General features: G+C 29.5%; 2 protein-coding genes across 12 annotated transcripts; one reads left to right on the top strand and one right to left on the bottom strand.

Annotated features, from left to right (window-relative positions):
* Positions 4,421-6,718, top strand: LOC18593490 (nonsense-mediated mRNA decay protein 2). Of its 11 annotated transcripts, none has more exons than XM_007020735.2 (3): positions 4,421-4,812; positions 5,082-5,144; positions 5,306-6,718. In XM_007020735.2, the coding sequence occupies exon 3, from the start codon at positions 5,316-5,318 to the stop codon at positions 5,943-5,945; it is 630 nt and encodes a 209-aa protein (XP_007020797.1). In that variant the 5' UTR covers positions 4,421-4,812; positions 5,082-5,144; positions 5,306-5,315; the 3' UTR covers positions 5,946-6,718. The 11 variants fall into 11 exon arrangements, with proteins under 11 accessions (XP_007020797.1, XP_017979517.1, XP_007020804.1 ...); XM_018124028.1 differs by having other exon boundaries at positions 4,465-4,817; positions 5,288-6,718; XM_007020742.2 differs by having other exon boundaries at positions 4,477-4,817.
* On the bottom strand, positions 7,661-9,016 carry LOC18593489 (heterodimeric geranylgeranyl pyrophosphate synthase small subunit, chloroplastic). Its single transcript, XM_007020734.2, has one exon. It carries the CDS (start codon positions 8,916-8,918, stop codon positions 8,016-8,018), a length of 903 nt encoding a protein of 300 aa, XP_007020796.2. The 5' UTR covers positions 8,919-9,016; the 3' UTR covers positions 7,661-8,015.

The raw sequence follows: 17,154 nt of genomic DNA, 5'->3' as shown, positions 1-17,154 counted from the left end.
TCAGCTTGGTGGGACGGGATCCACAGTCCTCACATGGGGTTTTCCTTCCTTTGTCTAATTGATGGGAGATGAATTTGATGAATGTACATATCAAGGACAACCTTTTTCTTTTTCCTGAAAATGCTATCAGGTTTGCCCTTTTACTGACTTCCCTTGTCTACACTATTCTACTGATCAAGGTAAATTCACCTTGAGAACCAGGTGCAGTACTGAGTAGCCATCAATTTACTATTTGGCTCCAGTAAAAGGTGTTTGAACTTTTAAGACCATTTCTAACTTAAAATTAATTGACATTAAGTAAAAAGATTCTTCTTAATTTAATTAGTGTGAGACTTCTCGTATCACCACATCAATGTTATTCTGCTTCACATGCAAAAATAACGGATTTATCACATAATATAAATTACGAAAAAAAAATTAAATTATATATTTATTTTAAAATTTTAATATAGTATTATAGCATATATTACTTTCGTTCGATATCATCTTTAAAGATTTTTTTTTCGTAATTTTACATTAATTAAGTTAAAATATATTTGCCTAACAAGACATACATATCCATTCAATTGACAGGTGAGATTCTATACACTGCAGCAGGAATCTGCAGCTGATTTCATTTTACAGTCAAGAATTTCTTCCTGCAGACAAAACCATGATCTCCATTTCTCAGTCACTGTGTTGATCACCTTCCTCACAATCATAATAAAATAATTATTCTTCTCATGCTGTCGAGAGCTTTGAGGGTCTGATTCTGTCACATTCAAAGATCAAATTTTAATCATGGAAACCTTGACAAGCACCTTTTTCTTCTCCTAGAGAAAATGGTATCACTTCATATTTCTTCCTCCACGAAAGCACTCATTATTACGATAAGCTTTGCTACAGTATTAATTTTGTAGTGAAAATATGATCGGTACTCGATTCCGTAAGATTTCTGACGTAAAAGATCTATTGAAATGATGACGACAAAATATATAATTCATGTCATTATTTATTAATTAATCTTTCATACTTAAACACTGAAAATTAAAAATAGCTAAAAAATCAACCTTAACGTTCTAATTTTGGTCTTTTCATATCAAGACAAACATTCTTGATTTGATTATTTTCACCTATAATCATCAAAAATTATGTATTTTGAATTTCGCAACATATGACAATTATTCTAAATTTTTACAAAACAATTAAAAATAATCACGACTTTCTAATTTTAGGTAGTGATTGTTTTCATCATGTATACACATTTTTTTCATATGTCACCATTCAATATAATTATATTTGAAAGGTACATATTCTCGAATCATTTAAACTTATTCTCTTCCCAATTTTTTCCTTCACTTGATGTCGGCTATGCAGTAAGACTGCAAGGAGGACCCACGAGGGAAGACCATTTAGCCTTATGTGGCGGCCGCACTCATGCAATTTTTGTTTGCCACCATGAATCTACCATGGAGCATGAATCTGCAGTCTTATCACGGAAAACTCTGACACAATGAGCAAAGCCAAGATTCCCTTTCTTATTCCTCAAGAAACTGCAGGAAAAGTTGAAAATGGGTGACAGGTATGGGAAGAATCTCGTGGTTTTTGGTTAGATTTCTGTGTGAAATTTTGTCTCCTTCGTCACAGTGTTTTGAGTTGCCAAATTCGTTGAATGACGGCTGCCCAATCGCTTCATGTGGGTCACATTTGGCCTGTGATGGCATGGATCTGCCAATAAAGATTTCCTTTTCCAGTTCCAATTGACGAGTATTGTCTCATATCTAATCATCTCTCACTCTAGAAACCCAATTTTTACCTCTATTTATCTATTGCAGGGGGGTCATTGCCATTCCAAATCAAACATTTTCCATGAAACAATCTAACAGTTCTCGATTGTTTTTTACAGGTTTATATTTGATTCACGTAATTATCAAATGTCATCTCGTAAACGAGATAATAACATTTGATTCATGATAATATATAAGATTTATAAACAGTTTTTCGACCTGTAAGTGTTTTCATATCTAATCATTTTTTCACTTTATAATCTAAATTTTACTTCTAATTATCGACTGCCTATGGGTTCATTTTCATTCCAATTCATGCAAGATTTTCTATGAAACATCTTAACAATTCTCGATTTTCTTTTATGGATTTATATTTGATTCAGGTAATTGTATAATATCATTTCATATACGAAACGTAACATTTGATTCATAATAAAATATAAAATCTATAAATCAGTTTTTTTACCAGCAATTGTATTCATTTGACCATGACCAAGGTCTTTCTCATTCAAAAATCAATTTCACTTACCAACAAATTGAAATTCAAAAGACATTTTGCATAAAATTTCGTTATAATTCTCAATATTCGTTTACAAATTTATATTTGATTCACATAAATATAAAATTTTATCTCGTAAACAAGATGACAAAGTGTAATTCATGATAATATATAAAATTTAAAATACTTTTTTTTTTACCAGCAATTGCATCCCTGTTTGACCATGACTAAGGCACTTTTCCATCCTTTCCTTTACACTTTTCTTTTCTTAATATAATTTATTTGTTGCAATTACATGACTCTTTTCCCTTGTCTTGTTTTGGCTTAAACTAAATATCCATGTGCTGTAAACACCAAGTGGATTTGACATCATTAATGACTTAAAATTCAAGCTTTTGGCTATTATTTTGACAAAGTAATTCAAGTAACTTTTCCAACATTATTTTAATGTAACCTTAAACAAAAAATTATCTCTTCAACTTGCATAAGCTCTGCTCAGATAAGTTCTAAGAGAGTCAAAAGACCCTTCTCAGCTATATCCCTGAACTTCCCTTCCTTTACCATAAAGCTTTAGTTGTTGAAGTTCAGCAATTACTGAGTAGTTTTCAAAGCAAAGTTGAACTCAAGAATCATGGCTTTATTGTAGGATATATGCCAATTTTGCACGTGCCCCAGCCCCCATGGCTGCTGCTGCTACAGCCACCTTTCAAGTAATACAAAGGCTTACATAAACCATCCAAACCAAACCGAGCAAGAACTTCTTTTGTAATAAATCAACAATAAATATTGTTTGACACTCAAAATTATTCGACCAATCAGTGATTGCCACGTGGTTCGTAAGATGGATATTCCATCACGATACAATATTTACTTACAATGTTTATAATTAGGAAATTTATATTGTAAAGTTTTATTCATATGTATATGGTAATAGTAATAGTAATGGCATTTTTTAATTAGTTAAAATATTTGAAAGAAGAGAATTGAGTTCTAACTTCTTAAGTCCATGGAAAGATAGATTAATAATTGGTTCAAAGGCTTTCAAGCAACAAGTTGCTTAATTGTTATAAAGGAAAAGAAGGGGGGTTTCATCTTCTTTTTTGTTTCTTTTCCATTTTTTTATGCATTATTACCAACTTTCACAACTTCCTTTCCAGCCCAATTTTGGTGAGACAAAACCAAAATAAAATACTGTAAGGGTATCATGGGAGACAGAAATCAAAAATAAAAAAAGGGTATTAATTAGTAAAACAAATAGTAGTAAATTAATAAATAAAAAAGGGGGGCAATCAAGAGTAGCACCAAAGTGCAACCAAGCTTTTGCATATTATTCATGAAAACAATATGTTCATCCTCCAAATTCTCCACATTTATTTCTTATAGTCTATTGAATTATGTGTTTATCTATCTGCTTGTTTATACCCCTTTGACTGAGATTAAGTGCATCTATTTCCTTCTACAAGACAAGAAAGACATGAGCAAATAAGCACTAAACATGTTTTGTTTTACTTTTTTGTAGCTATAAAATTCTACATAATTGATCATTATGCTCATTAGTTGTTCCAGCCACTATTAATTGAATCAAATATAAGAATCTTATCTCTTTAATAAGTTTTTTTCTCTTTTTGTGTACGTACATGCATGCATAAAAAATCATATATAAAAACCAAACATTTAAATTTATTAAAGGTTCACTCTAACATTTAAAAGGGTCTCTTGCAAATCTAGAATTCAAGTCTCAACTCCTTTAACTATACTTTTAGTTTCTTATATTACCCAAATCTGAGGAAAACATTGGAAAATGGTTGGCCATGGTGGAAATTCTCAAACTAGCCTTTATTTAGTTTAATTCATCTCTGCTGCCGAGGAACATTTTTAAATGTCAATAAAATAAAAAAAATAGAAGGAAAAAAAAAGGGGAAAAAATTGGACAGTGATGTGATTTTTGTAGCAGAACAAGCGCATGAGAGGTTGGTGTGAAATCTAAGGGTGTAGGAAGGAAATGAACCAAGGACAAAGGAAACAATTCTATTCAATTAAAATAAGTCTCAATTCTTTTGTCTTCATTAAGGCATCCCCCACATTTGCAAAGGGATTATAAAATGAGATAATCATGTTAACCCCATAGTTTTATTTCTCTATACATTCAAGTGGGAGTATTAGAATAATCTGAGCAGCTCTTAGAAAACCAATAACCAATCCATTCCTGAGGATCAACTGCTCACTAATCAGTTCAATTCTGGCAACTCCCAACATTTTTTTCTTTAATGAAAAGCTTTTTAAGGGTACTTTGTTCAGAAATGGTAGTATAGATAAGAGAAGTTAGAGATTGATATATATCTGATTCACCCTGGAAGAGTCCCGGTCTTGTAAGTTTATATAAGGAAAGCCAGTAAAATAGACCAAAACAAGTCCTAACACTATTTCCTTGTAGTTCCTTTGTCCTTCTCTGTCAAAGTCAGGTTCTTCAAGGACTAAATGGAAATACTTAAGGCAGTGGGCACTGATGGCATAGGAACGAAAGGAAGAGATTTGTAAAGACAAAAAGTAAGGTCTGTCTTATTCCTTGGTTGTTTTGTTTACTGCCCTTTGTCTTCCTTTTCGCCTATTTGAGTCCCTCGGCAAAACCTGCCATCTCTGAAAGGTTATTGTATCGATTTTCTGTAGGTAAAAAATCTGAATTTAGGAGCTTCTGTGATTCTGATGAACCAGGCAGCTTCTTTTTATGCATGGTTTTCCTTGCTCTTTTTGAGAAGAAAAGAAAGAACTTTTGCTTAACTGTTTGTTTTCATTAAAATTTCTTTCTCTTGATGCAGATATAACCTCTTTAGAATCTTGGGAAAGTTGTGGCTTTTGGAGGTTCTCAATCCAGGGGAAAGGTAGATTCGTTTTTACCTCAATAAATCTTCTTTTTTTATCTGACGTGATTGTCTTTTTTTTTTTCTTTGGTTTTCAAAGAAACCCTTTGTCTCTTTGTATAAATCTGTGTGAATTTGCAGAAAACCTGAATGTGAAAGTGTAGTCTATGATGTTGGTGTAGGAATTCAGCAATGGAAGACAGATATACTTTTCCCAGGCAGGGCAGCGGTGTATGGAGAGCCTTGAAAGATGGGGATTTTGAGGAAGAAGATGTTTGGGCAGTTCTCAAGGAAAGAAAAGATTGTACTTCCAAGTTTGGCCAATCAATTGAATCTTATGCTCCTGTTAGAAGACACCTTCCGAGTGCTGCAAGAATGATCCCAAGAGCTTTCTCTGATATCAATAACAGTAGCAATATTGACAGTTCTAGTTCCAGTTCCAGTCATGAGATAAATGGAGTTAAGCAGCAATCAGCTCCTGTCAACATTCCTGATTGGTCAAAGATTTCTAAAAACAAGTCAAAGAAGGCTTCTTCCAGGAATTATCCATGGCATGATGATGAGGGTGATGATGATGGGGATGATGGCTATGGCCATGATAATAATGGGGTTGTGAATGGTTTTGGAGAGAGTGATGATGAAGAAGATGATGATGAAGAATACAATTCTAAGGTGCCACCACATGAATTTCTTGCCAGGAGGCTTGCAAGGAGTCAGATTTCTTCTTTCTCTGTTTTTGAAGGTGTTGGCAGAAAACTCAAAGGGAGAGATTTGCGGAAAGTGAGAAATGCTGTTTTAACAAATACAGGTTTCCTTGAATGATGTTATATTGGGCCCAATCATTGTGATCATAAATGGTAATGTCAATGTGGAAAAGAGTGAAATCTTTCTGGTTTCCAGCTAGTATTTGTCAGTGTTATGTTGTATATGAAGGTTTTGCATGGTTGCTTAGTCCTGAAGTTGTCTATTGCTTTGTCAGGGCATTAGAGATCCATTCTTATGTGAAAAAAAAATTGAATGAATCAATGATCCTTGCCATCTGCGTTTTCATTAGAACATATTCAAGCTCAGTTACAGTGATTTTTTATGATAAAGCTGAAACTTGTTTCTTAGCCATTAAATTAGCAGAGGCATCCTGCTATGAATCATAAGCATCATTGAAACAGTTCAGAGGCATGAAATGGTCATAAAAACTTGTCAATGTCATGGAAATGAAAGCTTTGAGTAGGAAGATAAACAATGTCAGCATGGCAGAATTCATTGACAAGAACATCCATTCGAAAGCACAATGTTTCTCAGATAAGATCCTTTGCCTCATGGCAGCATATGGGATTAGAGAAGGGTCCCTTGCAAACAATCCTAGAGAGGTGCAGACCTCATGAAATGAACCTCACCTATGTCAGGATTGTTCCAACCTTCCCAATCAACTCTATTAAGTATCTGATATGTCCATATCAATCACAAGGTAGGACATGCCTAGCTAAGTACGAAAATTGGGACCATTGAGTTACAGATCATGTTCCTTTTCTGTTTCTGTCATTTTAAGCTTGCGTGTAGGCAGATGAACTTTCATTCAATGAATGAGGTTTCATTTATTCCTTTGATTGCTCTGTTGTCATTTTGCTCTCGGAAAGTTTGAAACGATACACAGTCAATGAACTTCACATGCAAATCATGAATTCGAATTGCATGTTTCATGAGTGAGAACAAGGGAATTAGATCATAAACTGGTACAAGAGAATGCAATTATGGGAAATGACAAAATGGAATAGGAAAGTGTGAATCTGGGTATCCAACTTCAGATGTTTCATTAAGTTCCTGATGGTCCCAATAGTCAGCACTTCCTGGATAGATTGACTCTATTAATTAAATGTTTGTTGGATATTAATAGTGATAATTATCAACAAAAAAATGCATTCTCAAGGCATCCAGCTGGCAATTGAAAGAACGCTAGTAGTGGTTTTAGCCTTAAAAAGCACATTTTCCATGACTCAGATTGAATGCAGTCAATATCTTAGCCTTAGCAGAAGTGGACCTGGGCTGCTTCTGCTCTATTAAAACTTGCATTGACATCAACTAGAACTGGGATAATGCCCACATTTCATCACCTGCCCCTGAACCCAAGTCCAAGATGAATGGGACTTTCCACCCACTTGAATTGTTCTTAACTGTATATGAGACAAAAAGCCCTTCCCTTTCTTTTAATTTTGTTCTATTTTTTCTGAAAATTCCAGAGACAGAGTTCTCATTTTCAGACTTCCGTCTCCTGAGGTGAGAACTCAACCAAGTATACCCAATCTGTCATTGATGTAGTTTGGGGATTTTCAAAGTTCAAGTTAGAAAACAATGCAAGTTTTTACTTCCACTTGAAAAGGAAGAAAGAAGATAAGTAAGACTACTGCAGTAGTTGCTGTTGGCAATAATATACCATCTTGAAGGCATATTTGAGTTTGAAGAACTCATATCACACAATAACAATCATTTGTTCTTGTGAACCAGAAACATCATAGTATTGGTCTAAGATTTTGCGTTCCACAAGCTACAAAATGTGAACAAATTCATTAACAAGATTATTTGATCCACACCCACTTCTCTTCATTGTTCAAATCCTGAAAAACTATCACTGATCAAATTGGAACTCAAACCACACAACAATCATTTGTTCTTGTGAATCAGAAACATCATGGTATTGGTCTAAGATTAAGCCTTCCACAAGCTACAAAATGTGAACAAATTCATTAACAAGATTATTTGATCCACACCCACTTCTCTTCATTGTTCAAATCCTGGAAAACTATCACTCATCACATAGGACAAATACCAATATTCTGCTAACAAGTAACTATCACTGTCCTATGTTCCATGTATGTCTAGACAGCAAAATAATAGACTCTAAGCATACATAAAGTTAGACTCAAAACAACTAGATATTGCTGCAATCTTTGCCTCATAGAAACCTTGCAATTCTCTGCTAGCCAAGTTCCTTTGCTCCTCCACCAATTTGTTCAACTCCTGGTCATGGCTTCGGATCCTGTTCAACATTCCTTGTATCTTCCCTATGTATAGACCATACCTTCTCATTTTCTCTATTTCCTCTTCACTTCCACCTCCTACTATTGCCCCGCAGGCAGCTGCACAAGCATGCAAGGCACCTTCATACTTCTCACTGATACGTTCGATCTCTACCATGTAGCTTGCCTCTTTGTTGCCCGATTGACAACGTTCTACTTCATAGTACTGTCCATGAATCATTCCTTGTGAACCTGTAGCACGTGTGATCTCAACCATCACACGTAAAACCCGCTCCGAGTCAGTATGGGCCGGATCATCCGATCTAGCTAATAGCTCAAGCCCAGATGGTATCATTGCATCCCCAATGAGCAACTCGATGTTTGGGCCGTAGGCATGCTGAATAGTGGACCTGGGCCTTGAGCTCTGTGTCAATGGAAGTTGCTCATGAGTGAATGAAGCTGCATACATGAGGTGAAGTGCGGATGCTGCCGGCAGAGCTTGGTCCCGGTGGCCGCCGACCAGCTCACAGGCCGCCACGCATAACGCTGGTGCGGTGTTTTTTGGGCAGGCAAACGTCAAATGGTGCATGGGCTGAGAAACAGAGAGAGGTTCTCTTACCGGGATGGCCTGCTTGAGATGGGCTTCAATGTCAGCTTTTATGGAGGCCCAATAGGACTGGTTGCATGACATGGTAACCATCATAGGTTTATAAGGCATGGGATTTGGTCTACAAGGAACTTGTAACAATGGGTTGCCATTGATGTGGGAGAGAGCTCTTGCCATGGATGAGACTGAGGAAGCTTCAAGCTCAAAAAGAAAAGAAAAGTGAAGAAAGAAACCTTTTGGCCTTTGGGATGTGGGTTTGTGGAGGAGAAAAAGTGGGGAGTACTATTATATGAATTATGAGATGTCACTATTTTCTAAGTTAGATTTTTCTTGTATGTACCTTTTTGGAATTATTTGATGATAATTCAATTGGATCATGGGGACCACACTAGGGACACATGCTTTTGCAATTATAACCGTAAAAAAATTAATTTTTTTCCCTAAAACATATAAAAAGAAAAAATATTTATCTAAATTTTAATTCATATTATATAATTAATCAAAAAAATTATAAAAAGAAACGAACTTACTTGACTAACGATTGATTGATTGATAAATATACTTAATTTTAAGTTCTTAACTAAAATTAGGCCTTGTATGCAATTTATTATCATTCCCATAAAATTTAATCCAAGTATTTTTTTTATGAAATTAAGTCATACATGATACTTTAAAATTGATTTCAATTACACAACCAAGACCTAATTTCCACTATATTGATACCTAATTGGTCAATAAAAAGGTAGCACTCCACCATTTAGTCAAAACAATGATCATGCTTCCTTTTGTGCAATCATTGTGATATTAAATCTTCACAATCTTATTTATGAATACTTGACCCATCAAATCAAATAAAATAAAACGTGTAGAACGAGACAATTACAATTAAAAGAAGAATGGATAAGTAGTATTTTCTAATTTGAAAGCTCCATAATGTGAGAAAAATTAATTAATTAATTAATTAAATTTCTTAGAATTAGTTAGAAATTAGAAATTAGAATTATTAATTTATTTTGTAAAGAAGGAAAATAAAAGAAGTATTGTATCGTTTGAGACTAATCAATTTGTCATTGGTTTAAAATTTGACACTTATCTGTTTTGTGCTTTTTTTTTTTATAGAATTCTCATGGCACCATTAAGAATAAAATTACTCGAAAATCCTTTATTTTCATTAAATTTATATAATTAATAAAATAAATTTTAAAAAATCTTTAAAATATTTTAAAATAAAGTTAACAATGTTAAATGGAAAAGTATGAAAAATTAACACAATTATAAACCTCAACGATTGTCTCCTTATTACAATGGAGCATAAGAACCATTAGTCTAGACAATGTTTTTTTTTTCTTTTTTTTTTAATTCTAATTTATATTTTTTCTCTTAAAACAATTAATTGATAAATATTATTAAAAGTTTTAGTTTTTTTTTCTTAAAAGAATTAATTAATAAATATTATTAAAAGTTTGGAGAAGTTGGAAAACGTGGAGTTCGTGGCTAAGGCTTGCGTGCATCGCATGTAGACTTCACCGAAAGATTCTTACTATTTGCCATGTCCTTTTTTTGCTTTTGGTGATGCTTTTGTTTTCTTTCTCTGTTTCAAGTTCCAAATACTAGAAAGGAAAATGGAATTCGTTAAGGGGAGAAAATGGGATTGGGAACATATCAATAAATAGTGTATCCTTTTTTTTTTTCTTTCGTTTTTAAATGTGTACTAATTTCAGTTTGAAATTTTACGGAAATTAAGATAAATTTTTTATTTAAATATATTTTATATTAAAAAATTTAAATCTTCTTTAATAAAATATAAATATTCAATACTTTTTATTATGAAAAGTTTAAAAATTCATTAAAATTATATCTATAATATAAATACAAATGAGTGTTTGAAGAAATGGTTAAGAGCTGGCTGTAATGACGACAATGTTAGGCTGTATTTCGAGTTGCGTGTTCACCTCTCCTTCAACTTCATTTGGAAATTGGATGGATCATAATAATTCTTACGTATAAATTAAATATATATAATGATTATATAATTATATATATATTCATAATATTTTATATTATAAAATATTACTAAAATTTAATAATTATAATATATTAATATGTAAAATATTTACTATCATATAATATAATATTAACATATAAGTTCTATCATTTAAAATATATAACTTATAATTTCATATTAATATACATTTATAAATAAATAAATAAAATTAAAATTAAATTATTATTGTTATGATTTGTATACGTGTATATAATAAATTAATATATTTTAAATATATTATTAATTAAGTTTATTATCAATTTTTCTTAATATATATAAAAGATATTGTATATATATAATATATACAAAATATTAGTTTGGTTTTTTGGTTGGATGGGTTTAAAAATTTTAAAATTGAGAGCTGACCAAAAAATCAATTAGATAAAACATTTTGAATCAATTAATCTAGTAGATCAATTCCAAATCACATTTGGTTTGGGTGAACAATTGGTCTAGTTTGATTTTGCTCACCTCTAATTGACTTAGAGGTGAGCAAATTGGTAGATTAGGTAGTTTGGACCATCATACCTAAGAACCAAATGAATCAAATATTTTTAAAAAATTGACCAAAACAGACTAAACATAAAGGAAGATCAAACAGATCCAATATGAAATTGATTTGATTGGTTTGGTATTAAACCAATGGACCAAAAGTTTTTCTTTTTTTTTTACAAATTATAATATTGAAACTTATAAACTTCATTCATAATTATAAAATCTACAAGTTATTTATAAATTAAATATATATAATATTACTTTATTATGTATATAAAATTAATGACACAATTTATATGATATAATATTTTAATTTTTATATCAAAGTTTATATAAATAATAACTAATTATAAATAGTATGTTATAGAAATTAAGGGGATAACTAATAAAATTATTAAGTATAATCATATAGATAAAATCTATTATAAGTTACAGTAATACTTATGCATAAATTAAATATATGTACATATAAAACATATTACTTTATTATGTATATATAAAATTAATGACACCACTTATATGTTATAATATTTTATACCAAAGTTTGTATAAATAATAATTAATTATAAACAATATGTTATAAAAAATAAGGTAATAATTAATAAGGTTATTAAGTGTAATCATATAAATAAAATTTAGTATAAATTATCGTAATTCTTATATATAAATTAAATATATATAATGGTTATACAATTATATATATATATATATTCATAACATTTTATATTATGAAATATTTTTAAGAGGTAATAATTATAACATATTAATATGTAGAATATTTACTATCATATATTATAATATTAACATATAAGTTATATCATTTAAAATATATAACTTGTAATTTCATATTAATATCGATTTATAAATAAATAAATATAATTAAAATTAAATTACTATGATTACAATTTGTATACGTACATATAATAAACTAATATATTTTAAGTACATTATTAATTAAGTTTACTATCAATTTTTCTTAATATATAAAAAATATTATATATATATATCTATAATATATAAAAAATTAGTTTGGTTTTTAGTTGGATTGGTCTAAAAATTTTCAAAACCGAGAATCGATCAAAAAATCAATTAAACCAAACATTTTGAACTAATTGATCCAATAGACCAATAAAACCAAACTTTTGTATCCAAATCGCATTTGGTTTGGGTGGGTAATTGATCTGGTTTGGTTTTGCTCATTCCTAAGTTGACTACCTTCTTCTTATCTTTTTTTTTAAAATTAATTAAATTTCTTAGAATTAATTAAACTATAAATTAATGAAATTTCTTAGAATTAGTTAGAAGTTAGAAATTAGAACTATTGATTTGTTTCGTAAAGAAGGTAAATAAAATAAGTATTGTATGGTTTGAGACTAATAAATTTATCTTTAGTGTTTTAAAATTTGACACTTATCTATTTTGTGTTTTTTTTTATAGAATTTTCATGGCACCATTAAGAATAAAATAACTGGAAACTCTTTTATTTTCATTAAATTAATATTTAAAAAACTTAAAAAATTTTATTAAGTAGCCAAATTGATATGTATTGTGTATCATAATCGTGTATCGTATGATAAATTTTGTGGGGATAATTTGTTTCCTTTTGCTCAATCATACAAATTTTATTAAATATTCAAGTCCAGATAAATTTTGTGGGGATAATTTTCTTTCTGTTTACTAAGCTAGGTTAAGAAACAAGCTTGGTTAAGTAAGTTTTCATTAAGTATGCAAGGTTTAGATGATTGTGTAAAGTGCTTGGGATTTGGGGTTCTTTGTTCTATGTTTTTTTATTATCTGTAGATATAGTTTGTGTATAATTGTCTAAAATTGATGTCAATTACACAGCCAAGACCTAATTCCCACTACATTGAGACCTAATTGGTCAGTACAAAGATAGCAATCCACCATTTAGTCAAAACAATGTTATTTATGACTATCTGACCCATCAAATCAAATAAATTAAATCGTGTAAAACGAGGCAATTACAATTAAAAGAAGAATGGGTAAGTAGTATTGTCTAATTTGAAAGCTTCATAATGTGAGAAAAAAAAAAGATAAATTAATTAAATTTCTTAGAATTAGTTAGAAATTAGAAATTAGAAATTAGAATTATTAATTTATTTTGTAAAGAAGGTAAATAAAATAAGTATTGTATCGTTTGAGACTAATAACTTTGTCATTGGTTTAAAATTTGACACTTATCTGTTTTGTTTTTTATTTTTTATAGAATTCACATGGCACCATTAAGAATAAAATAACTAGAAAATCCTTTATTTTCATTAAATTAATATAATTAATAAAATAAATTTTTAAAAAGCTTTAAAAAGTTTTAAAATAAAGTTAACAGTGTTAAATGGAAAAGTACAAAAAATAAACACAATTGTCAACATCAATTATTGTCTCCTTAATACAATGGAGCATAAGAACCATTAGTCTAGACAATGTTTTTTTTCTTTTTTTTTAATTATAATCTCTATTTTTTTCTCTTAAAACAATTAATTGATAAATATTATTAAAAGTTTTAGATTTTTTTCCCTTAAAACAATTAATTAATAAATATTATTAAAAGGTTGGAGAAGGTGGAAAACGTGGAGTTCGTGGCTAAGACTTGCGTGCATCAAATGTAGACTTCACCTAAAGATTCTTACTATTTGCCATGTCCCTTTCTTTGCTTTTCGTGATGCTTTTGTTTTCTTTCTCTATTTCAAGTTCCAAATACTAGAAATGAAAATGGAATAACGGAAAGCAGGATCAGAGTTCATTAAGGGGAGAAAATGGGATTAGGAACATATCAATAAATAATGTATCCTTATTTTTTTCATTTTTTAAATGTGTACTAATTTGATTTGAAATTTTACGAAAATTAAGATAAAAAATATTAATATTACAATTAAAAAAATTTAGAAAATTTAAAATTTTTTATTAAATATCAAATCGATATACTGTATCATAAAGAAGTATTGAAGTGTATCATATGATACACATATAATATGATTTTTTTTTTGCTCAATCATAAAAATTTTATTAAGTATCCAAGTCTAGATAAATTTTGTCGAAATAATTTTCTTTTTGTTCACTAAGCCGAGTTAAGAAAATAAGTTTGGTTAAGCTGATTGTACATATTCTTCAACTTTATTAGGGGAATTGGATTGAGATTTTTTTTTATTGCAATGGAAATGTTTGCAGATGTTTTGTCTTTTCTATTATTTAAACGAAATGTTTTTGGATTTTTTTAACAAAATATAAATATTCTATGCTTTATAATATGAAACAAATCAAAAAATCATGAAAAATATATTTGTAAATTTGATTTCTAATATAATACTCTTCAAAAATCATAAAAAAAATTATGAATTTTTTTAACAAAATAAAAATATGGCACAATAATATAAACCTTAAGTTTGTGACAATACTCGTATTTGGTTGAGAAAAGAAATTAAATTTGTAAGAGATTGATAGATGAGAATACCTAGCATGGTCAACAGAAAGTTGGGAACAAGTGAAAGAATAGGTATATAATCTTTATTATTTGACTTAAATGGTAATAAAATAATACGCATCATATGGTTGTCCTAACGTGCGGGTCAAGGAATTTGACTGCTAAGTGTAAAAAATGTAAGGAGTCACCACAAATCTTTTTTATCTAGGTGTGATTGGTTACTTATTAAATTTGTTATATTCGACGAAGCCTTAAATTGATTTTAAGTACATCTGAAGAACAATGACTTGATCTGTGATTTTATAGAGTTAAATTTGGGAGTACAATTACGTACCAAGAAGGATTAACACCCGTGATGCCCATTCTATAAACAGTATCATTTAATTATATGTTATCCTATTATAACATAAACTATTGATTTTATTCCTATATTTTTCTAATTATTGTTTACTTATTTTATTCTTTATTTTATTAGCAAGTTAAAACATCTTATTTGATTTTAGGGGTGTGACATGCACATGATGTAATTATAAAATGCATGGCGTAAAAACTGAATAATCCCAAACAAATACTTTTTATTGAGAGTACCTCTCGAATTCGCATACTATACTAATGAGATTTGGGAATACTTTCTCACCTAGAGAAATACTCAAGAAACTTGCCTTTATAAGTTTAACGAGTAAATCCCATCATCGGGATAGTCGTTATCAAGTCTTAATATGAGTAAAAACTTTTTATTAAAAACATTCTCCGAACCCTCCCCTCGTACTAGTAAGACTCAAAAGTATCATTTTACCTAATAAATTTTTTAAAGGAACTTGCCTTCGTAAGTTCTCTCAAAATGTCCTATCTTCAGGGCTTTGACTCGTCTATATGTAATGATATTTAACAATATAATAAGGATGTGTGGCGTGCTACAAACCCTATGTTCACTATAGATTATTCTTTATATTCATTATTATTATAATCTTACCATCTTTAAAAAAGTTTTATTATCATTATTTATTTATTTATTTATTATCATGAGTATCCTTATATATTTTTTGAAATTTTAAGTATATATATGCCATTTGTTCTCTTGCATTTACGATTATTATTATTATCATTATTTCATTATTTCTTTCTGATTTTTATATTTTTGTTTGATTAGTAATTAAGTTAGTACATTTTTTATTTACTTAGGATCGTAAACATCATGAAAAAATCATGAAAAAATCTTAAATTTTTTTTAAAAAATATAAATATAAAAAAAAATCCTAAACTTTCATTACGTGAATTTGATTATTAATACAACACACTAATTTGATTGTGTAAAAAAGAGGTTCAAATGTGTAAGAGGTTGATCAATTAAAAATAAATGCTAATGTCATGATCGATTAATGACATGAGCAATGGAGTTATTTGCCTAGATATTATAAATAATCAAATTTATGCTACGATAGAGAGGTTGAAATTAAGGGTGAAACAATGAACTGTGAAGACAAAAGCCGTTATATGATAGTACTAATTAAGATGATGAATAAAGTTTATGAGTTATGTGGTTATAATAGACAGATTTGCATCATTTGATGTTTTATTTTACTAACCACAAACTTTTCTGAGATCATAGGCGATTTCTAATGAACCATGCCTGTTTGTGGATCAACATTGTTCATGAGTAATGTGGTTCTAATTAAAGAAGCATCTTTTCGGATTTGTAACATTTGGTATTTTATTTTGCTGATCATAAATTTTTCTAGATCATAGTCAATTTCTAACGAATCATCTCTGTTTGTGGATAATGTGATCATAAATTTGTCATTACCATAAATACTCTGATGATAATGTGGGTTTTATAATGTTTATCAAAGCGCTTTACATTCCTGTCTATGATGGTTGGCTTAACATACATAAAAAAAACGAAAGGAGTCATTGACTGTTGAGATTGAAATTTTTTTTTACACTTTATATCCTATGTTTTTGTACAAGCTTGTTTTAAAGCTTTTCTATTATAAACTGTTTAAAAACTATTTTTAGTTTATTGTTTTTCTTTTTCTTGTTTTTAGTTATCATTAATATATATAGTAGTTATTAAAATTTGTTTGTTTTCAAATTTATTGCTATTGTATTCGGTGTGAAATACTATTATATTTTGTAAGATTAAATATTCGACTTTTTCTTTTTAAAAAAATGAAAGCTGGGAACAAGTGAGATCAGCCCGTAAGAATCAACTAGAGTCAATCTATATTATTTATTATGGGATTTACGTTAACATGGTTATCCATTTTTGGTACTTTTTGTGGTGGGCATTTTTGGTAATTGAATATTTATTGGTAAAGATATTAATAATAAAAATATTATTATTAATATTATGTACATAGGCAGGGGATTTGAGAAAGAGGAATGACTATATTATAAAAATATTAAAGATACAAAAGATATATATAATATTTTTA

The sequence above is a fragment of the Theobroma cacao genome, chromosome 7, assembly GCF_000208745.1.
Source record: "Theobroma cacao cultivar B97-61/B2 chromosome 7, Criollo_cocoa_genome_V2, whole genome shotgun sequence".
NCBI classification, from domain to species: domain Eukaryota; kingdom Viridiplantae; phylum Streptophyta; class Magnoliopsida; order Malvales; family Malvaceae; genus Theobroma; species Theobroma cacao.
Note: the sequence above shows the minus strand (reverse complement) of the source record. Positions and strands in the feature narration are given on the sequence as shown.